General features: G+C 43.2%; 5 protein-coding genes across 7 annotated transcripts in view; 2 read left to right on the forward strand and 3 right to left on the reverse strand.

The window, feature by feature from the left end:
* The window catches only part of CDase (neutral ceramidase), a 192,232-nt gene that overhangs the window by 22,745 nt on the left and 148,838 nt on the right, over positions 1-20,649 (reverse strand). The gene's annotated exons all lie outside the window — the stretch shown is intronic.
* Positions 304-1,391, forward strand: Osi23 (DUF1676 domain-containing protein Osi23). Of its 2 annotated transcripts, XM_030383037.2 has the most exons (3): positions 304-835; positions 892-1,100; positions 1,158-1,391. In XM_030383037.2, exons 1-3 carry the CDS (start codon positions 334-336, stop codon positions 1,302-1,304), a joined length of 858 nt encoding a protein of 285 aa, XP_030238897.1. In that variant the 5' UTR covers positions 304-333; the 3' UTR covers positions 1,305-1,391. The 2 variants fall into 2 exon arrangements, with proteins under 2 accessions (XP_030238897.1, XP_089112662.1); XM_089256536.1 differs by having other exon boundaries at positions 892-1,391.
* On the forward strand, positions 1,819-15,163 carry LOC108660088 (corticotropin-releasing hormone-binding protein). 2 transcript variants are annotated; one of them, XM_018113355.3, is made up of 7 exons: positions 1,819-2,310; positions 9,947-10,022; positions 13,610-13,872; positions 13,949-14,055; positions 14,126-14,244; positions 14,344-14,507; positions 14,566-15,163. In XM_018113355.3, the coding sequence occupies exons 1-7, from the start codon at positions 2,260-2,262 to the stop codon at positions 14,806-14,808; spliced, it is 1,023 nt and encodes a 340-aa protein (XP_017968844.1). In that variant the 5' UTR covers positions 1,819-2,259; the 3' UTR covers positions 14,809-15,163. The 2 variants fall into 2 exon arrangements, with proteins under 2 accessions (XP_017968844.1, XP_089116272.1); XM_089260146.1 differs by lacking the exons at positions 1,819-2,310; positions 9,947-10,022 and adding an exon at positions 10,352-10,740.
* Positions 15,101-17,625, reverse strand: LOC108660085 (sphingomyelin phosphodiesterase). Its single transcript, XM_018113352.3, has 4 exons — positions 17,455-17,625; positions 16,458-17,352; positions 15,533-16,400; positions 15,101-15,454 (listed from the first exon to the last, which is right to left on the reverse strand). Exons 1-4 carry the CDS (start codon positions 17,582-17,584, stop codon positions 15,350-15,352), a joined length of 1,998 nt encoding a protein of 665 aa, XP_017968841.1. The 5' UTR covers positions 17,585-17,625; the 3' UTR covers positions 15,101-15,349.
* Positions 18,238-20,572, reverse strand: LOC108660086 (sphingomyelin phosphodiesterase). Its single transcript, XM_018113353.2, has 4 exons — positions 19,522-20,572; positions 18,736-19,453; positions 18,516-18,665; positions 18,238-18,449 (listed from the first exon to the last, which is right to left on the reverse strand). The coding sequence occupies exons 1-4, from the start codon at positions 20,541-20,543 to the stop codon at positions 18,345-18,347; spliced, it is 1,995 nt and encodes a 664-aa protein (XP_017968842.1). The 5' UTR covers positions 20,544-20,572; the 3' UTR covers positions 18,238-18,344.

A 20,649-nucleotide genomic window follows, 5' to 3' on the forward strand; every position in this document is an offset into this window, starting at 1 on the left:
GGATTTCAGGTCAGTCAATCGACAACAAATTCAATTTCGAATTCAACAGTTTTATATGGCAATGTGGCTTACTGGATCTGGCCACCCGCCCACTCGACTCGACCGGCAGCCGCTGACCATGACCGTCAGCATTGACCACGATCTCCGATCTCCGTTAGCAATTTTATTCTGCACGCAGTGCGTGGAGCAGCCTTTTGGCCGTCTAATCACGGGTTGCAGCAGCACAATGCGTTTCCAGTCAGTGGCCCCAGCTCTGGGGTCATATAAAAAGCTCCAGTGGAGCGCTCTAGCCAGCGCAGTTTCAATCCGAACTCTTGGTTAGCCGCACACAGAATGCAAGTGAAATTCACAAAGAGTGTTTGCCTGTTGGCCGTGTGTTTGCTGCTGCTGCAGCTGGTGGCAGGCCGAGAAGAGGCGACAGTGAAGCCAACGCAAACCACGGATACGCGCGTCTCTTGGATTGCCCAATTGCTGCAGCTGCGTCAACAGCTGCGCACCTGCTTCCGTTCGGGCTCCGCCTCCGGCTCCAGCTCCAGCTCCAGCTCCAGCTCCAGCTCCGGCTCCGGTTCGAGCTTGTGGTCATGTTTTCGTGCGCGCAGTCTGAAAATATTCGAGGACATTATGGCCGCGGATGTGATTCCGCTCTACGAGGGCGTCCGGCTGATTGCCGCACCAAATGCCACGAATGGCCAGGCGCGACCAGCGGCCGACGAGCCCAAGGACCTGAAGCACCTGACCTGGTTCGATCAACTCGCTGTTAGCCTGGCCAAGGGCCTCACCACACACACGCTGCAGATCAATCTGGCCAAGCTCACGGAGCGTTATCTGAGCAACGGTGGGTAGCAGAGCTGAGCCTAATTACTCAAACATTCAGCTGAATCCTATCCACAGATGGGCCGGAGCGCAAGGCGGATACCGTGGGCAGCGCACGGCTGCGTCGGCATCGCTTCAACATGATCATCACCATGATGTTTGGCGTCACGGCTCTAGGGGCTGTGCTGGTGCCGATGGGCTTCCAATTGCTGGCCATTGTCAGCGGCAAGGCTTTGCTGTTGGCCAAAATGGCATTGCTGCTGGCCTCCATCAATGGCCTGAAGCGGGTGAGTTCTGCCCACATCAACTTTCTACTTGTGTTATGCGAGCATTTGCTTGGACAGGTCGCCAATACTGGACTCCACTATGGCTTGTACCATGTGCCCGGCGAGCATCTGGGCGGCTACTACGATCGCGGCGACCTGAGCCATCCGCGGAACGTGCCCATACCCGTGGGAATGGCGCCCTCAGTTGAGTTTGGCTTGAAGTAAGAGCGGGGAGAGTGAAGAGAGTGAAGAGAGAGTTGCTGTAAGAAAGTGGCACAATTTTCCAGTCAATAAATGTAGTTTATAGATAGTTGAAAAAAAAGACAGTTTTATTTTCAAGCAAAGTTCGTTTCACAGCTTTTCAGCTTTTCATTTGCCGCTGCAACTTTTTGCGGCAAGTTGGCAGCTCTGGTGGCAAGCTTCGCAGTGAGCTTTTGGTGTGTTGAGTTTTCCATGTTGCGCGAAACTTTTCAAAAGAAACACACACTCAACCATTGGCCACTGCCTCGGAGATGAATAAAAATATTTATGCCAAAATAAGTTGCTGCAAATAGTTCGCAAGCAAATAGAAAATCCCCGCACATGGCAGAAGTTTTTCTTTCGCATATGATTCAAAAGTTGTGCACTTCAAGCAGACTTCAAATTCACGAGAGGGCGACGACGCAGCCGACGCAGCAGGGCTGAGTCGGGTGGGTTGGGTGGACGTGTGGTGGCAACACGAGGGCTATAAAAGGAAATGCGCCGCTGATAAGGACCAACATTCTGTCGTCGGTTGCGGCAGCTCTGACATCTCGTGTCGCCAGCCAACGGAAGTCGTGCATTGCAATATCCTGAACAGCTCTTATCCTTTGTAGCCCTGCGAGGTGTACTGTCGTGTAACGGTTTCTGTGCCATTCAAAACGCTTTCACTTTTAATCTCGATCCAAGTGCGAGCTACGTGACTCCGCCTCGCCGTCAATTTCCCTCGCTCTAATCAACTTATTGGCTGCGTGTGACCGCTCGCTGCAAATCCTCTTAATCAGCTTAGCTCGCTGCGCTCCAGCTCCTGGCCCCATCCAGGACGCATTGCTCGCTTTTTTGGCCGTCGGTTAATTGAAAGTCTGGTCCAGGCAACGCCGCAGCGGCAATTGACAATTTCACGGTCCGATTTAGTGCAGCGGCAGACGCAAACTCCGACGGAATGAAGCTCGTGGTCTACTGCTATTTATCCATGATTGTGCTGGGCGTCCAGGTAAGTGCTGAGTGGAGCTAGCCGCGAGGCTCTGTCTAATTAGATTTCGATCAACAAGTTGCTTGGCCCAAACTTTTGCCTCCAAATTCAGCTCGTGTCTTGCCAATCATTTGAATTAATTTCCCTCTGTCAGCGACTTACGGTCGAGAGATTGATGGCTCCACGCCAATTCGAATTTTATGAGCAAAGTTTCAGAAACCTTTCGACTTTTGTTCAGCTTTTTCTGCTTTTTCTGCTGCTCGTGTGCGACGCCAGATTGCTTTCATTAGGCTCAAATTATGTGAATAAGTTCTGGGCGTGCGTCAGATTAAAGGGCTCGGACTCAAATATCATTTGCTTCGAAATCAATTTCATGTTTTATTGCACGCGTTGTCAATTTTATTAGATTTTTTATTCTTTCTCAAGCGACAGCTGTAATTTGTTCCACAAATTTTGTTTGGCCTAAAAGAGATTATCTAGTTAGTATAATTTATATAATTTAATAATTATGATATAATTTTTGTAATTATAATTGGAGCTTGTTTGAATAGTTTTTTTTTTTTATTTTTTATTTTATTTATTTATTTATTTATTTTTTTTTGACAGTGGAATTTTATATTATATTTATTTGAGTATATTTATTTTATCTGGTATCCCATCAGCCAAAAATTTGTTATAAATTATACTAAATTTTATTATCAATTGGTTTAAATTGAGCTACATTAGATAATTCTAATATAATCAAAATTAAATAAAATTTAAATGACAAACAAATTTAATAAATTTTAATATTACAAAAATAAAAATAAATTTAAGTAAAATAAATGTTAAATAAATAAATAATGAAATCAAATTATTTATATAAGTAATGCATGCTCCAAAATATTTAAATTTTCGCTGGGAATGTCTTTAGTTATCTACCTATCTATATTATAATGCATTGATTGTATGCAATGGTTATTCAGTGTTTAACTTGAGCAACTTTAATACGACCCATAGCACATTAAGTCTTAGTGGCTCAAACCCTGCAACAGTAAATTCTCTTAGTCAACTAAGAAACGGTTGAAAGATATCATGATTTCTTAGCTAAGACAATTATTACAATATAGAATAGAAAAAAATGAATACAAAATAAAATATTTTAAATATTATGAATAAAGAATAGTTTATTTTAAATACTATGAATACAGAATAATTTATTTTCAATATTATCCTATGCTAAGAAATCAGATAATTTTAATTATATTTATAAACAATCACGGTAGCACTCTTAAAATTCAAATCGGAATAAGAGAATATTTAAAATAAATAATGAATAGTTGCAGTAGCATAGCCACATTACACCTATTTGAAATGCATTCATAATGAATGTGTAGAAACATTTCCATCAGAGACCAACTAATAATTAGCTAAAAATAGGCTTTGCACTTGTGCACGCGTTTCCCCTGTTCAACTCTGACCTACAGCAGCTGTAGGTTTAACTTCATTAAGCAATAACAACAAGCTGATTATACAAACAACTCATCTGTCGATACAAATGTATGTGAGTTTATTCCTGGACGCAATACCTACGAGTGTAATCTAATTACAATTTACGCGAGAGCTTCATATGCGTGGGTCGAGAGACAACGAACATGGCAGAGCGACAGGCTACAACGTGAAACAATTCGAATTGTAGATTGAATGCGATGTTTTCATCCATTTGTGCACGGCTTGTGATTGAATGGATCCTTATCAGGTGCACCTTTGACCCTCGTGCTATCCATAATATCAGTTGCAACGATATGTTTACATAGGTTCGACGTTCTGCCTCGGTTGTTGTTGCTGTTTTTGTTGTTGTTAGCTACTCAAAAGCCAATAAATTCCATTGAGCAGACCAAATCGCCCCGAGTGAAGCCAAGTGGTCAGTGTCAAGTGGAGAAGAAATGTAAATTTTGCAGCTGCAATTTAACTGTGTGAAGGCAACTCAACCAGGGCGACTGAGCCAACGGCGGCTGTGTGGGCAAAAGTCAACATTCAGGCAAGAGGAAAATGGCCGGCCAGGCATATACACATGCACACACACACATACGTGTGCTGCAAATGATGGCCATTCATTGTGTCCACATTGGCTTGGCCTGGACACAATGCAATAGTCAACGTCCAGTCGGACATTGTAGTCAAGCTGGTCACTCACTCAAACGGCAGTGGGGCAGTTGACGCGCCCATTCCTCGAGCTTAGCCTGCACTTGATGCTCGCTTAATGCCGCATGTTAAGAGCATTAGCAACACTTTGGCCCTTAACGAGCTGTGAGCCACCGAGGCAGAGAGAGAGAGCAGAGTCCAAAGCGCCCGATTCCTGCTCCAGCTCTGTGACATTTGCCGTGCACATCTGCCAGGAGCCAATTAAAGTAAGCTGATGTGCTCTCAAAGTCTTAATTGGTACTGCAATACATATATGTATACCGACAGCAACACCGAGATGAGTAAATACACACACCTATACATATGTATATTTGTGTATGCCAGCATTAGAGAATCAGGTTATTGTCTTTCTTTTTAATAAGTGCAGAGACAAACTTTCTTAATTACCGTTTATTTGTCATTGTTCAGCTCGAAAAGTGTGTGAAAGTAATTTTTGCACTCGAAGTTGTTGCTGCTGAGTGTTGGTTGCTCCTGCTCCTTGGGTTGGAAGGGCGCAAACTTTTAATCGACACCAATTTGTCAACTGCGTCAGGGACAGAAGCTGCTCCCCAGACCCAATAAATCCAATATCTAAGTATTTCGTACAGAAGCAGCTGGCCACATTACCCACGCAAATTTATGCCAAAAAAAAAAGGAAAGGAAAGAAAAAACGGAAAAAAACGAACCCCCAATGCTGTCACATGAAATATGATTCGGGGTGGTGCGAGTGCGCACTTTGCATAAAATCCGTTGCAACATGCTCAATAAATTCCGAGACGCAGTCTGTGGCTCCGACGCTCCTATGTGCGACTAATTTCCGCCAAACTAATAGATGTCTTTGCGCAGCGGAAAATGCTGCGGTGCTGGTGCTGGAGCTGGAGCTGGTGCTGGAGCTGGAGCTGGAGCTGGTGCTGGTGCTGGTGCTGGGGTCACATGACTGAGCCATTTTTGCGTGTCATAGACGTGACATGACATAAAGTTAATTAAGCACCATTTGCTGGGGCAACAACAGTTGGCATCCCGAGTGCTCTGTGCGGTAATTAGTTAGCTTCAAGCCACGTAAATGGCCCCATTCGAACTGCACTTTCAGTTGCAGTTGCACACTGCAGTTAAATGCGGCTTAAGGGCTGGCGGCCGGGCAGTTGATTCGGCTTTTGCGTAAATTAATTAAATACTTTCATTTATAAACGTCCGCATTGGGTCCGCTGAGCCATTAGCCGCACTGGCCAATCAGGCGTATACGCGATAAAATGAACTTTTCATACGCCTCAAAGAAAGTCTTGAAAGGCGACATCTGCAATCTGAAAACTTTTTGCTATCTCTTAATGAGCTAATAAGAAACTTTTATTGATGTCGAAGGCTAATTTAATCTTGATTTGATTTATAATCCGCCAATTCATTGAATTAAAACTGAAGTTTATTGGACCTGAACTTATTGAATAAAAACAAAAATAAACCGAAGGGAGATTCTAATATTTATTTGGCTCCTGTTTATTTGTTGCAGAGCGACGCTCGAGCTGTTTTATGCCAGTGACTAAATATAGAAACAGAGTAGGGGAAGCAACCACAGAGCTCGCAGATTATTACAGATTAGCGATTCGCTAGGGAACTCTGCTGCAACAGCAGAACTTCTGCTGCAGAACTCTCAACTGTTTATAGCTTTGCAAGAGTGGAAAGCCAAAGGCGAAACAGTTGTCTGTAGTGAGCTGAGCTGATGACTAACAAGTATTAATTTGTAGAAATAAAAAATAAAAATAAATAAAAAATAAAAATAATAATATCAATATATAAATAATTAATAAATAATATAAAAATATAATAAAAAATAATGTATAAAAATAATAATAAATAAAAATATTAATAATAAAAAATAATAATAATTAAAAATAATAATAATAAAAATAATTAAAAATAATTTATTAAAATTATAATAATATAAATATTATAAAATTCAAAACAATATATTATTTATAAAAAATATATTGTTTATCATATATATTAAATTCAAGAATAATACAGCAATACTGCTTAAAAAATTATAACTTTAAATAATGAATTCAAATTTTTTATTTTATTGTCTATTATTAAAATAAATAATAAAGATCTATATATATTAATAAAATGATAAATAAAGATAAAAACCACACACTCATTTAAAAAAAAGATATATATCAAAGTTGAATAACTTGTTTTTATTTGTCGTTAAAACATTAAATAAACAATATAATAATGCATGATTTATTTTACTTCTACCAATTTTTATTTTCTTTTGAAAATTTGATTGTTTGCCCTAATAAACTTGTTTTTGCTATCAGAATAATTAACAATATGCGCTTGATGTGGCATAAACAAAATTGCTTACTATGTATATATATCATTTCCCAAATATATATAGAAGCTAATTTTTATCTATGAGCTAAGTATTTATCTGCAAGTAAATATTAAAATATTTACAAGCTTAACCACAAATTTAAAATATATATTATACATATAATACATAAAGGGAGAGAGATAAAGAAGCAGGAATACAGAGCTTAAGCCTATTAGGTTGTAAAATACTTTTGCTTAAAATTCGCACAACGAATATTCCACTTATAATCTTCGCAGGCAAATGCCTAGCTGCAGCTCATGAGAATCGCATAGAGAAGCAAAAGTTCAATGCTTCAATGGTGTGAGCTATTGAAATGAGAAATTGCCTTGCGTTTGATATAACAGAACATTATATACATTTCAATGAAAGATTAGCTACAATCCTTTAAGGACAGCGTATTAGTATGCATATTAGGTAACGTCGTGAAAAAGGCAAGCCAATTTTTGGTTAATATTTAACAAATACAAAAAATGAAAAGAAAAACGGCCAGAAAATGATGTTTTATAGCTCTGAGGACGCTGCCTGTTGCTGGTCAGGCGACCCTTTTAAAGCGAGTATTTGCAGTCTGGGTGTAAGCTGTTGCTGTAGCTGTATCATGATTAAGTCATGCTATGCTCGTACTATGTGAATTGTTGTATTTGAGACGGAATGCAAATATTTGGGAAGTCACGGCTTAGCGCGAAAATCTTTCGCCTCTGCCTGTGTGTGTGTGTGTGTGTGTGTGTGTGCAATAAATATTTGAACGGGCTGCCGAATACCTTTTACGGCATTTCCGGTTCGTAGTTGGCGTAGGTGTCAAGTTGTTGTTGTTGGCCAACGCCAACATCTGCCAGAGCTGGTGGCGTTTTAATTAAGTCATAATATTTTAGGAACTCTGCTGCTGGAACAGAGATTCGACACGAACAAACTTGTATCCAATTAGAGTAGAAAACTTTTAATACAAAATGTGTTTGACTACATCTGGTGCGGAGTTCCATTATGATAGCAGGCCAACGAATGCTTTTAAATTACCAATGAATTATTCTAAATAAATTTCGAATGCATGATAGCGTCATTAATATATGCACGTAGCTTTGCACGCTCCAAGAACTGTGCGCATAAATCAAAAATCATTTTAAAGTCAGCTGTAAAATAACTTGAACTTTATATGGATATCTGTGTGTGTGTGCGTGTGTTTGTATAGTATAAAGATAGAGGTGTCGCTGACAAGCAATAATAATTTTACAAACAACTCGGACCAGCTGCTGCCAGCTAAGAGCGAACTAGCAATCCCACAACTTTAACAAAGGAATCCAATCGACAGCCATGGCTGGTGGCAGCTGTTATCCTGGTGGCTGGGCGGCTCGTCCTGGCAAGCCGAATCCCATTCAGCGACAATGTTATTATGCAAATGAGCTTGCTTCGAGTGCCTTCAAAGGGATCATATTTATCATTTATTTACCGACTGTCATCAGCTTTGACGAATGCTGCGAATTGTTGAACAGCCTCTTGATTGACTTTACAATTTGCTTTTGCGTCAAAGATTAATGACGTCACTTGTGCATAAAAAAGCATGTGTCGGTGTAGGTGTGTGTGTGTGTGTGTGTGTGTGTGTGTGTGTGTGTGTGCAGCTTAAAGTTAGACCATCAAAGCCGCCACTAATTGACAGTTTCATAAGCATACGGCTCACCACGGCTAGCTCGTTATAGACCGAAATCGCGTCGGCTTTTTCGAGTGTTGCGCAAACAATGCGCCAAACTTCGAGCCACAAATACAATTATTTATTTTCATTTTTTTTTTTCCTTTCGCCTACCCTGAGGGTTGAGCACTGTTGCGAAACCACATTCATCAATTTAACCGTCGCTTCTCTGTCTGAGCGTGAACCCAAATGAAAAACAATTTCAATTAGCGCCCCGAACGCAACCTTTTATCAATTAGGCGAAGATACAAAAAATAATAATAAAACTGATCAAAAAAATTACTACAAAAATAAAAAAGCAAAAATGTGCCTAGTCAGAGTCAAAGTGCTTGGCTTGAAATATGACCTGCACCAGAAACATGGGAAACAAGAAGGGCGCGGCTTTGATTGAGTTTATCTAATTGCTCAGTGCGATAAAAATCACGAATTTCCAAAGAAATGAAAACCCTTTTGGAAACCAAAATAAACCCTTTGAAACAACTGTAAAGTAAAGTGTTTAAGTGAAGATTTCGCCAAGAGTAAGAAAAGAAGAAGAAGAATAAAGTTTCGTTGTGAAATGGAATGTTTAGTTGAAGATTTAGTTAAGTTTAAGTAGAGTTTATGCTTCAGTTTAAAGAGTATTAGATAGGCATTAAATTACATATAAAGCCTGTTTGTTAACAAATCTAATAAATATGCTCTTTAATTTAATATATGATGTTATATACATATATACATTTTACCATAAAAATTACTGAAAAGAGAATTTAAAAACCTTCAATACAGGGTATTAATGAGGCTGCCATAGAGCAATCCATAAGTTGAATGATTTGATTTCGAGCCCATGTCAAAGGACATTGTTTTTCCCTTGGGCTTCATTCCGTCGCTATTTATAGAACATTGAGTTCGTAAGCTGAAAATCATTTATGCTTAAAATTCAAGACGCAGAAGCACTTAGGTTTACGCTGCTCTGACGAGTCAGCTGCAAGTTACGCGTGTGGTTATTGAATTGTTCGGCTAGTGGGTCAACTAGTCGACTAGTCGACTAGTGAGTGGGTCGGCGTTTAATTAAAAACGCAATTGTGCAGCATCGGCGGCTGCACTGAGGCTCGGGAACAGCGACATTGCCCTGTCGACCCCTGGCCCCACTGCTGGCAGCAGGCCGGGGGGTCCGATGTTAGCATGCGATCCAACTAGCACAAAGCGTGTCATTGGCTTTGCTCTGATGTTGTGATGTTGTGATGCTGTGGCTCGTGTTGCTTAGTGAAAAGCTGTTATTGGCTCGACAGCCTGCTGATTTTTATCGCACTCGCGTTTGAGTTTTGTCAACAACATTTGCGGCACATTTTGAGTGCATATCTTTGCCGTCTCGTCGCCTGAATGACGGCTGATGCCGTCAAAGCGGCCATTCACGCCCAAAGAAGAAAACATCCATTTTGCTCTTACACTTTTAATCTTTCGCACAGGCGTGGCCCACCGTGAAGCGCTCCTTTGAGCTGTATCCGGGCGCAGCAATGCCCTACACCGAGCACCGAATCGCAGGTAAGAATAAAGCGCGCACAAATATACACATCTACATATACCTATATAGCTATGAAGTGGCAGGGGAAGAGAAGGGGAGGGTGGGCGGAGGATGCACTAACAAATTGGAGGGTAAAAGTTTTAGTCAAGTGCCGTCGGGTGAGATGCACTTTGGCGGTTCTGTAGAGTCCATACACTAAGAAAAAATAATAGAGCAATACAATGGGAAAGGAATTTACAATTGTCAAATTGATTCGCCTTAGCAATATTATTTAATTTAGTTCACAATATACAAGAGTATTTATTGACAATTCTATCAATAGACCCAAAGTTCACTTTGCATAAAGTTTCAATGGACAATCTCGATATTTTTTAGAGTGTAAACCCTTACAAAATATTTGCGGTTGGGCCAAACTGTCTCTCAAATTGCTTTCGCTCGCATGTTGTCAAGTGTTTTTCTTTTAACCACTTTAGCCGCAATGACGTATACGTAATTTATTTACACAAGAGTTGCAAAATTGTTTCTCCATGCAAGAAATGCGGGCAAACACAATCAAAAATTGCACTTCAATCGAAATCCATGCGAATAATACTCATGAATATTCATATTCATTCATCGATTGTCAGGGCAACAGCAATTCTGTGAACGCTTTGATGGTCATTAAGCTAAGATTGAGTTTCTAATGAAAAAAATCAGCATATTGAATTTTGTCAGTAAACTAAGAACGGTAAACTAACTGTAAGTCCATCCGACAGCATCTATAAATAGCATAACCAATCCAAGCTGGCCACACGCCAGCAATCGGCAAGGCAACCGCAGCTGCGTCCTTGGCCATTTCCATTATAGTAAACATAATATAGCTGGAGAAATCTTAGTTTTCCTTTTCCTTTTCCTCTTACTTTTTTTGTATTTTGTATTCTGTATTTATTCGGTTTATTTATAATTGCTGGGGTTTTGCGCCTTCTGCCGCTGTTAGCCAACAAGTAAACAAGTCAAAACTGAGATTGCGCGATAATTTATTCATAGATGACATCATCTTGAGTTTTGAATTTTGATATGATTAATTATGCACAGAGAGAGGGAGAGAGAGAGAGGGGGATAGAACAAATTTAAATATTATTGCTAGCAGTCTAGTCCTGCGGACAAGAGTTCTTTGAACCAGTTGCCCTGCCTGCACAAGTTGTGTAATTAAAAAGCAATTAAGTAGATTGCTTATCAATTTATTTAAACTTAGTGTTGGATTCCATTGACACGAGATGCTGTGAAAATGTGAATATATTCTAGATCAGCATCAATGCCCTTACGGCAATAATTTAAATCACAAAATCGTGGCTTAGGGTATATGACAGTCAGGTCTACCCAGCTACATAATAAATCAAAGAACTTTTTTAGCCCCAGAGTATTGGCAGCTTAGCAAATGCGAGCATTTTTTATGCTTGACTTTTGAGGAAAAGTCAAATGCAAAAGTTTTTTCTATAAATATTTAAAATAGTCTACATATAGTATACAATTGAAAGTTCTATTTGTTAATAAAAAAAAAGCATTTAATTAAAGAAAATTCTCAAATGAACTAATTTACTTCGGGCATACATATATACATACATATATCTAAGCAAATCTCCTCTAGGCCTTGTTTACTTCACAACAACAAACGTTTAAGTTCTCTGATTCAAATTGTGATGTTCATAGAGAATACCAAAATCGACTGTCAATTAGCATAAATGAATACATTAGTGCATAATTATACCTATTGCAAATTCAATGTCAGTCGTTATTTATCAATTATGCATAATGTTGCGAAGGTTGTTAAGCGCACTCAATTCAATTATTGAAATGCGCATATTGTGACAATTTAATGCAATTAAGCAACATAATAAACAATTAGGCGCCAAATGTCCTAAATCCCCACGCACACACACACACACACACACAAACGCTTAAAAGCCACTTGGCATTCACAGATACTCTTGCAAATATATGGACTAAATTAAATGACAAACGAAGCATCAGCATGACGAAGTCTAAATATCCTACTTGGACAGTTTATGATTGGGCAACTTGATTACTGAATAATAGTTAATGTATTATTGTTCAACGCAGTTAACATTTTAGATAGCAATATCTTAATATTTAACAACCACATTAATGAGAAAATGTTAATTTTTGTTAATTTTGTTTTAACTTTTTATTATATAATGAAATTAAAATAAATAATATTTATTTAGATAAACTTAATTTTTTTTTTACTTTTTAAAATATATTTCTAATAATTTAGATAATTTTTATTTATTTATTTATTTTTTAAATCATTAATAATTATTTTTATTTTTTTATTTATTTATGTTTATTTACTATTTTTATTTATTTAGACAATTTAAATACTGTGGGTAGTTTGAAACCTTAAAATAGATTGGTTATATAATAATACAGACTTTAGTCGAAAAATAATTAAAATAATAGAAGCTTTATAACAAATTAAAACGTATTATATATACATAGCTTCACAAATTTAATATTCACAATATAATATTATACAAAGTATGAATGCATTAATATTATTATTATTATTATTTTATATATTTTGTTTTAAGCTTTGTACTTACCATATTAGTTTTGTTTGCTAAGCAATTTGTAAAAATTTTTTTTTTTTTATAAAATTCTTTGTGAGCGTATTATTTTATATTTTTTTTAGCGATTTTTATAAACTATATCAAAGCTTGTTTATTAGCATAGTTGAGAAACGTAGCAACAGAAAGAAGAAAATAAAACATAAAAATAAAATATACGAACAATACAATTATTATTATTAAGTTTTATATGTATACTAATTCCCATTTTCAAAATATTAAAAACTAGAAACAACATTCTCATTTTACATAAATAATTTCTATGTGGCTTAGTTCAAGAAAATATATATATTTGCAGCAACAGAATTGAATACCTTATATACCCGAAGTTAGGGCATACAAGGTACTGCCTGCCGTGTGCACAATAAGCGATTTTATGGACAGACACGCAAAATACGCTTGGGCACACACACAGACACACACACACACACATGCATACATACACACTCAAGTTGCGTGTGTGTCGAGCATGCGAAAATGTCCAAGTCAGACTATAGTTTAATTGTTTTTGGTCAGGCAGAAGAGTAATAAAAAGCCAGCGCAAAGTAAACCATTTTGACGGGTTTGAGGGTGCCTGTGTGTGTGTGTGTGTGTGGACTACCAAAATCTAACTAATAATGCGCGCCATAAATCAGGCAACAGTAGCCATAGTCAGGGAATTAAGTGGCATCAGCTGGACAGCTGGACAGCCCGCAGGTCTGTGTATGATATATTAATTGCTGGGATGCTTGGGTCAAAACGTGGCTTCAATTTGCATGTGTGCGCTGTAAGCCAAGTGGCTTTCAATTAGGGCATCAACACACACACACACACTCGCACGCACACAGACAAAGCTTCGGCTGCAAATTGTTGCAACTTGCACAATTGGCTATAAATTGCTTTCATATGCCCAGCGGGCAGTTTATGAAGTAAGAGAGAGAGAGAGCGAGAGAGAGAGAGAGGTGGAATTCTAATCAAACTCCCACGCAATGCCGTTGCAGATTGCATGCATGTGGCCTCGGAGCCAGGTGATTACATTTTCAAGAAGTCAGCCGCAGCGCCGCCAGCGGCTCCATTGGCCGCGCTCAATTTCAACAGAGATGCGACGCTGCTGGAGCTGGAGGCGGCCACCAGCGAGCAGTTGGAGGCAGCTGCTGCCGCCGAGTCCGTCTGCGGCCTCTATGTGATTGGTGAGCCAGACACGATTGTCGAGATAACCATGAAGCACTATGACGTCAATTGCGAATCGGGTGGCCTGATGGCGGTGAGTGATCCCACTGTTTAATGTTCGATTATAATTGATGAGCTTATGCGACTGCGAAACACTCATTCTGTTGCAGTTTGTGGACGGCTGGGAGCTGAATGGCGAGTACTTTCCAGCAGTCAAGGATCATCATCGTCTGCTCGAGGATCGTGTGTTTGAGTTCTGCAACAACAACAAGCAATGGTAGGCAGACACAGAGTCGGGGTTTTTCTCAGAGACTTTTTGATGTAACCCAGTTTAACTGTGCTTCCAGGCCACGCTTTAGCAACAAGAAATTCTTTCGATCCAGCCAGAATGCTGCACTGCTGCAGTACCGCATACCCACTCGCGGCTCCTTTGTGGCCAACGTGCGCTTCCACAAGATATCGCAACGTAAGTTTCTTAGGAATCTAATCTAGGCTAAGACTTTTATTTAATCTATCTCTCTCTCTGTCTGTGACTCCCCTCTCTCTCTCTCTCTTCCCCTGCCAGCTTGCAACGTACTTGTCCAGGACACCGCCGCCGTCTATCAGATGTCAAACTTTGGACACGCTCGCAACTGCACACTCTCCGCCCTCTTTCCGGCTGCCGTCTCCCTGGGATCTCTGCGCATTGGCGGCAAGACTGTGCGCGCTCAGGAGAAAGTCAACTACGATGTGAGTACATTTAGTCAGGAATGAGTTGCTCTTGCTCTTAAATCCCATCCACTTCTAGTGCCACCAATACGAGGATCGCTTAGACATTGGTGGCTCGGCTGGGCTGGACACCACCAGCATGGAGCTGGCCAGTGCCGTTTGCGGCGCCTCCACCGAGCTGGGCCCCGAGCAGGCTGTGTTCTGTGGCGTTACCAGCGTGCGTCTGGTCTCCACCGGCCGCTACCAGAATCAGGCAGCTGTCATCGTACGCAAGGCCGACGAGCACGATCTGGATATAGCCACGCTCCTGTGCGCGCTATAAGTGGCTGACTAAGGAGACGAAGGAAGGGATGCGGCCGGCACAATGATTACAATTTGATGTTTGTAAATATGTATGTGGGTGTGGATGTGTAAGCACGATGGCACCAGAGAGACAAGGCAAGGCAACCCCCAGCACCAGCCCCCAGCCCCCAGCCCGAAACCCCAAGCCCAACCCCAACCCCAGCCTCAGCTCCCATTTTGCTTGGTTATTATTGTAGCGCTTTACCCAATCCAAGCACAAAGTATTCACATGCCAAAACTAAATAGCGAAAAAAAAAAAGATTAAAAAAAAAAAGAAAGTAAATTCAATGTAATTATATGTGTATATCAAAAATTCTGAATGTTAAAACTACAAATTGGTTTTATTTGCTATCCGTGTGTGGGTTCGGCGGGGTCAGTGGGCACCGTTTATGGCGCAGTTTATGGCCGCTCGGCTAATCGAACTAATTAATAACGATGCGCTATAAATAAGCAACTATAATCGTGGTGCGGCAGCCAACCGAGATAAGCCAGTGGACTGACTCTGGGCAGCTCGATTGCAATTAAAGCAAGTAGCGCAGCGCCGTCAGCAGAGCCAGCACGCTGGCGAGGCTGTAAGCCGTTAATGCAGCTGCGCCATCGTCCTGCGGCTGCTTCTCGTTCTCGAGCTGCAAGCAAGGGATAACAGAGCAAAGACTTTAAGCATACGATGCGACGATGGAATATTCAAGGACGGCACGACTTACGCTCTGCTTGAGTGTGGCCTGGAGCTGGCGACAGCGCTGCTTCTCGTTCCAGCGGCTTGTGGCGATGCGGCAGATGGTGCTGTTCAGGCATCTCTCGTCGCAGCCGGCTGCGAGCTTCGGATCCGCCTCGGTCATCTTGTAGCGCCAGAAGAGGCGCAGCAAGTCCGGCTTCTTGGCCATGTCCTCGAGCAGTTGATCGATGCCAGCGGCGCTTGTGTTCTTCGTGAATGTCTCGCCGAACTCGTACTCCTTCTTCCAGGTGGGCGGCTCGTTGGGCTTCAGGTTGGCCTCGGTCAGGTTGATTGTGTAGGTGTGATGATCCAGCACCTGCAGAGTCTTCGCGTGCAGCCGGTAGATGCGGTAGTTGGGATTCTTGTAGGAGAAGGTGGTCAGGCTGCCGCCATTCCAGGAGACAGCCATGGCCAGGCCCGTCTCCGTGTAGTGGACATTCATCTCATCCTTGTGCGTGTGCCCGTTGTAGATGCCCGTGATGACTCGGCTGAAGCGCGCCACGATGCGATTGTATTCCCTGGACCACTCCGTCCAGCAGTCGCCATCGCCAGAGGGGATGTGAGTGAGCACCTGAACCCGCTCGCCGGCCTTCTCGGCGGCGAGCAGCGTGTCGTGGAACCACTGCAGCTGCTCCAGCACAATGGAGCCGTCGTAGAATAGCCACCAGTTGTACAGGTAGCAATCCATGCTGTTCAGCGCAACGATGCGCTGTCCCTCCCTCAGGGCGAGCGTGTAGTAGCCGCCGCGACGCACGGTCGCCTCAGCCTCTTTGGGCAGCCACTTGGACCACAGGCTCCACACATGCTGGTACAGCCAGTCGACTCGCAGAGCGTCGGGTATCTCAGCGTTGCCAAAACTGAGTGGATCATCATCAAGCGTATATATATAGAGAGTGGTCTTTGGTTCTACTTACACATTTGCTGGGTGCGGCTCATGGTTGCCCAGGCAGGGATAGATTGGGACTTTGGGAAAGTGCTCGGCGAGCAGTTGATCGATCTCCGTGAGCATGTCCATGTTGCCCTGCCGCGTGGTGGACCACACATTGTGCGGCGGCACATCCCCGGTGTGGTAGATCCAGTCCAGCGCGTGCTCCTTCTTGATCTGCTCGAAGGCATTCACGATCAGGTGCTTGGGCGTGTCGCAGTCCCGATAGTCGCTCCAGTGGCCAGCGCCCGTTGTATTCGCATCGGCGGGCAGATCATCGCGGCAGCACATGGGCTCCTTGCACTCCGCCAGGCCGCCGCTCTTGTACTCCGGATCGTAGTGGATGTCGGTCAAGTGGAGCACCAGATAGTCATTGTCGCTGTGCTCCGCCAACTCGTAGTTGGACTCGTTGGGCGTCTCGCCGACAATGGTCACGTTCAGGCTGAACTCCGGCTGCTGCACCTGGCAGATTTTGATGGGCAGCATGCTGCAAATGCTCCGCGACTCGGCAATCGTCTCGTTGAAGATGTAGTCGAGGATCGGCCAGTTCAGATCGAACAGGCCGGAGCACACCTCCTGCGTCTGAATATTGAAGTAGTCGCAGAAGCTCAGCATGATCTTCTTGGCATTCTGATCGCGATTGGGTCCGGTCAGCTCGCCATTGGGGCCCGTGAAGGTGCGTCCGATCACGTTGACCGTGGCGCGGCAGATGGTGCACGTGAAGTACTGATCGGCCGCGCTCAGATCGACCAGGGATTGGGTGAAAATGTCCTTCTGGCTGTGTGACGTGCGCAACTCATCGCCCAGCTCTTTCAGTCGCGGCGACTCGACGCCCGTCCGCAGGTACTTTAGAAATTCCTGGCTAATCTCTTCCGCGACGCTGACTGCGAATGGAAACACGATTAAGGCGAATCTAGATTCTCCGTGGCTGCTCTTGAACCTCTCAACGGGCTGCGATAAGCAACTGTGGAAAATAAATCAATCACCTGAACTGGCAGCTGTGAGACGCTCTTCAGTGCTGAAGCTGCTCGGCACACCGGGCAGGTTATGGGCGTGGCCGCAGGCGAGCAGCGAGGCTACGCCCAGCAGTAGCAGGAGACTCCACTCACGATCCATTGCGTCTAGGCAATGCGGCTAAGACTAAACTCACGCGAAACCACCAACTCATATTTATAGGCAGCGGACGCTTATCAATCGGCCTATCGTAATGCTTTAAATGTTATGACCGTTAAACATGATTGATACAATAGTACCAGAGATTTTTATGGTAAGTGATAAATAATATAAAATATCTACGGCTACCAAATTGTTTCTTTGATAAAAGAGGGGGAGAAAAAGAGAGCAATATTTATTATTATTAAACAATTAGTGGAAAAGGTAGCTCATATAATTGTAATCCCCTAAACGACTTGGCCACTTCAGGCACTTGATCTGATATGGGCCCATCCGATTAGCACTGAAAATAAATACAAAGGCTCCGTGGACACGTGCGGAACTGCTCAATATTCGATCAAGATTCGAGCCTTGACTTTGGCAATAAAGCAGAAATTCATATAAATAAATATATATATATACCATTTGTTATATACGACAGCAGCTAGGTTTTATGTCTTTATTGGCTAATTTTCGCTAATATGATGCTTAGCGCTGATTAGGCTAGCCCATAGTGTGAGCATGGACACGGGCCCCACATGTACTACATGCACTCTCCGGCCGTCGATAAGTGGACGAAAATAATAGATTAACCAAGTGGCATAAACAAGATTACATATGTGTGTTTGTGAATATATTTTGGATTTTGTACTTAATCACGATACTGAGAGAATGGTATGTGCGATTATATAAGCTATTATTAGTGTATTACAGATAAAAGTCTCTAGAAGCCAATCCGCATGGCGAGAGCCAAGGCCAAGAGTGAGCTAATACTCAAAGCGCCAAGCACTGCCGCTCCATCATCCTTCTCCTCGGGTTCATTGTCCAGCTGTTGATATCAGATGAAAGTTTCTGATTAGTTGAATGAAATATTTTAACTGCAGCGACAACTTACGGCCTCGAAGAGACGCTGCTTGAGCTCCTCGCAGCGCTCCTTCCGGTTGTTCACTGTCGTGGCGGCGCGGCAAAGGGAGCCGGCCAAGCAATTGCGATCACAGCCGCTGGTCAACTGGGGCTCCGCCGAGGTGACCCTGAAGCGCCAATACTGCAACGAGAGTTCATATAAATATGATGCATATCATAATTTGTGGCATTTGCTCCAGCACCGAACCCACCTTGCGCATCAGCTCTGGCTTGTCGGCAAAGTCATCCAGCAACTTGTCAATGCCAGCAGGACTCAGATCTTCGGTGAACTCCTTGACAAACTCGTACTCGAGGAACCAATTGGGCTGCTCAGCGGGCTTCTTGTTGGCTTCATTCAGGTCGTATATATAGGTGTGATGGTTGGTCACATCATACGTGTCCGGATTCACAGTGTATACCCTGTAGTTGGGATTCTTGTAGCTAAATGTGGTCAAGGCGCCGCCATTCCAGGAAACCGCTGTAGCGTGACCTTCCTCAGAGTAGTGCACATTCAGCTCATCCTTGTGCGAATGGCCATTGAAAATGCCACTGATGGTCTTGTGGAAGCGGGTTATGCAGCGATTGTACTCCCGGGCCCACACCGACCAACAGGTGCCGTCGCCCGAGGGTATGTGGTTCAGGACATGGACATGCTCGCCGGCAGCCTCGGCGGCCAGCAAGGTGTCGTGGAACCACTGCAGCTGAGGAATCTTGTTGTTGCCGCTGTGATACAGCCAGAAGTTGTCCGTGTAGCAATCGTTGCCATTCAGCGCAATGATGCGGAAACCCTTCTCTGGCGAAACTGTATAGTAGCCACCCTTCAATATGGTCTCCTTGGTCTCTGCCGGAAGCCACTTGGACCAGTCCTTGTACAGGTGCTCGTACAGCCACTTGGTGCTGATCTCATCCGGCACTCCTTCGGGGCTGAAGCTGTAGCCAAATGGAATGGAGATTTTTCATATAAGAAGGAAAAGGAGAAAGAGTGTTTATTTACTCACAGATTGAGTGGGTGTGGCTCATGGTTGCCAATGCAAGGGAACACGCGTGTCTTGGGAAACACTTTGATAAACTGATCGGATACCCTGCTCAGCACATCAGAGTTCTTCTTCACAGACGTTCCCCAGACCATGTGATCAACGATGTCGCCAGTTTGATAGATATATTTGCAGTCCACCGTTTTGGCAGCATGATCGAGCGCCGACTCGAATGATCGCCAGGGCAAGTCGCAATCCCGATAGTCGCCCCAGAAGCCGGCAGCGTCGCTGGTGCTCCCCGTGGTGCTCTTATGCCGCTGACAGCACAGCGGCTCGGGACAGGCCGCCAGACTGCCCGGCTCATACAGCGGATCGTGGTGAATATCGCTGAATTGGCATATTTTGAAGTCGTTGGCACTGTGAGTCGGCGTATCCGACTTGGGGCCACTTGGTGCGGGGACTTTGTTGTCGACAGTCAAGGTCCAGTTGTAGGCCGGGTTGCTGCCCGTGTTGCAGAAACTGACCTCCATGAAGAGGGAGCAAAAGCTGTGTGAATCCATTTCCGAGTTGCGCATTATGTACTCCACAGTTGGTAGATTGAAGTCGATCAGACCCTCGCACACCTCCTCCGTTTGGAGTTCCATGCGGCGGCACACGTCCATCGCAATCTTCTTCATGAGCACAGCGCTGTCTTTGCCATTCAGCTCGCCGCCTTCTTCGCGCACGGATCGAATGAAAACGTTGATCACGGAGCGACACAGTGTGCAAACCACAAAGCTATCGCGTGTCTCCAAGTCGGGCAGATTCTTGGTAAATATATCCTTTTTGGTATGTGCCTTGGCCAGTTGTTGTGTTAGTTTTTGAAACGCTGGAGTTTCCACTCCGGTTTTCAAAAAAGTGTAGTACTCTTGCTCCAAGCGCTGAGCCACATCATCGGAGATGGCCGAGAGCACTTTATCCTCCAACTCGAAGTCCACCGGTACTCCTGGCAAATTTACTGCCGTTGCGGCAAATAGACCACACAGCAACACAATCAACGACTTCATGGCGTTCACTGATCTACTAATGGGCTGCCCCAGCAGAACACCAATTTATAGGCATTGAAAGGCCATCAATAAGGCCTTATCATCAAATAGCGTACCCATTCAGCGT

Source organism: Drosophila navojoa, chromosome 2, assembly GCF_054131105.1.
Source record: "Drosophila navojoa isolate 15081-1374.11 chromosome 2, UAZ_NAV_1.0, whole genome shotgun sequence".
Classification (NCBI taxonomy): domain Eukaryota; kingdom Metazoa; phylum Arthropoda; class Insecta; order Diptera; family Drosophilidae; genus Drosophila; species Drosophila navojoa.

What these genes read in the sequence shown, in the direction of transcription:
- Osi23 (XM_089256536.1), top strand. Translation starts at nt 334, where the DNA reads ATGCAAGTGAAATTCACAAAGAGTGTTTGCCTGTTGGCCGTGTGTTTG. An exon ending in GGAGCGTTATCTGAGCAACG is followed by an intron (nt 836 to 891) that starts GTGGGTAGCAGA and finishes TCCTATCCACAG; the next exon opens with ATGGGCCGGAGCGCAAGGCG.
- LOC108660088 (XM_018113355.3), top strand. Translation starts at nt 2,260, where the DNA reads ATGAAGCTCGTGGTCTACTGCTATTTATCCATGATTGTGCTGGGCGTC. An exon ending in AATCGGGTGGCCTGATGGCG is followed by an intron (nt 13,873 to 13,948) that starts GTGAGTGATCCC and finishes ATTCTGTTGCAG; the next exon opens with TTTGTGGACGGCTGGGAGCT. An exon ending in AGGAGAAAGTCAACTACGAT is followed by an intron (nt 14,508 to 14,565) that starts GTGAGTACATTT and finishes ATCCACTTCTAG; the next exon opens with TGCCACCAATACGAGGATCG.
- LOC108660085 (XM_018113352.3), bottom strand. Translation starts at nt 17,584, where the DNA reads ATGGATCGTGAGTGGAGTCTCCTGCTACTGCTGGGCGTAGCCTCGCTG. An exon ending in TCTCACAGCTGCCAGTTCAG is followed by an intron (nt 17,353 to 17,454) that starts GTGATTGATTTA and finishes TTCCATTCGCAG; the next exon opens with TCAGCGTCGCGGAAGAGATT. An exon ending in AGGCCACACTCAAGCAGAGC is followed by an intron (nt 15,455 to 15,532) that starts GTAAGTCGTGCC and finishes CCTTGCTTGCAG; the next exon opens with CTCGAGAACGAGAAGCAGCC.
- LOC108660086 (XM_018113353.2), bottom strand. Translation starts at nt 20,543, where the DNA reads ATGAAGTCGTTGATTGTGTTGCTGTGTGGTCTATTTGCCGCAACGGCA. An exon ending in GAGCCACACCCACTCAATCT is followed by an intron (nt 19,454 to 19,521) that starts GTGAGTAAATAA and finishes ATTTGGCTACAG; the next exon opens with CTTCAGCCCCGAAGGAGTGC. An exon ending in AGCCAGAGCTGATGCGCAAG is followed by an intron (nt 18,666 to 18,735) that starts GTGGGTTCGGTG and finishes CTCTCGTTGCAG; the next exon opens with TATTGGCGCTTCAGGGTCAC.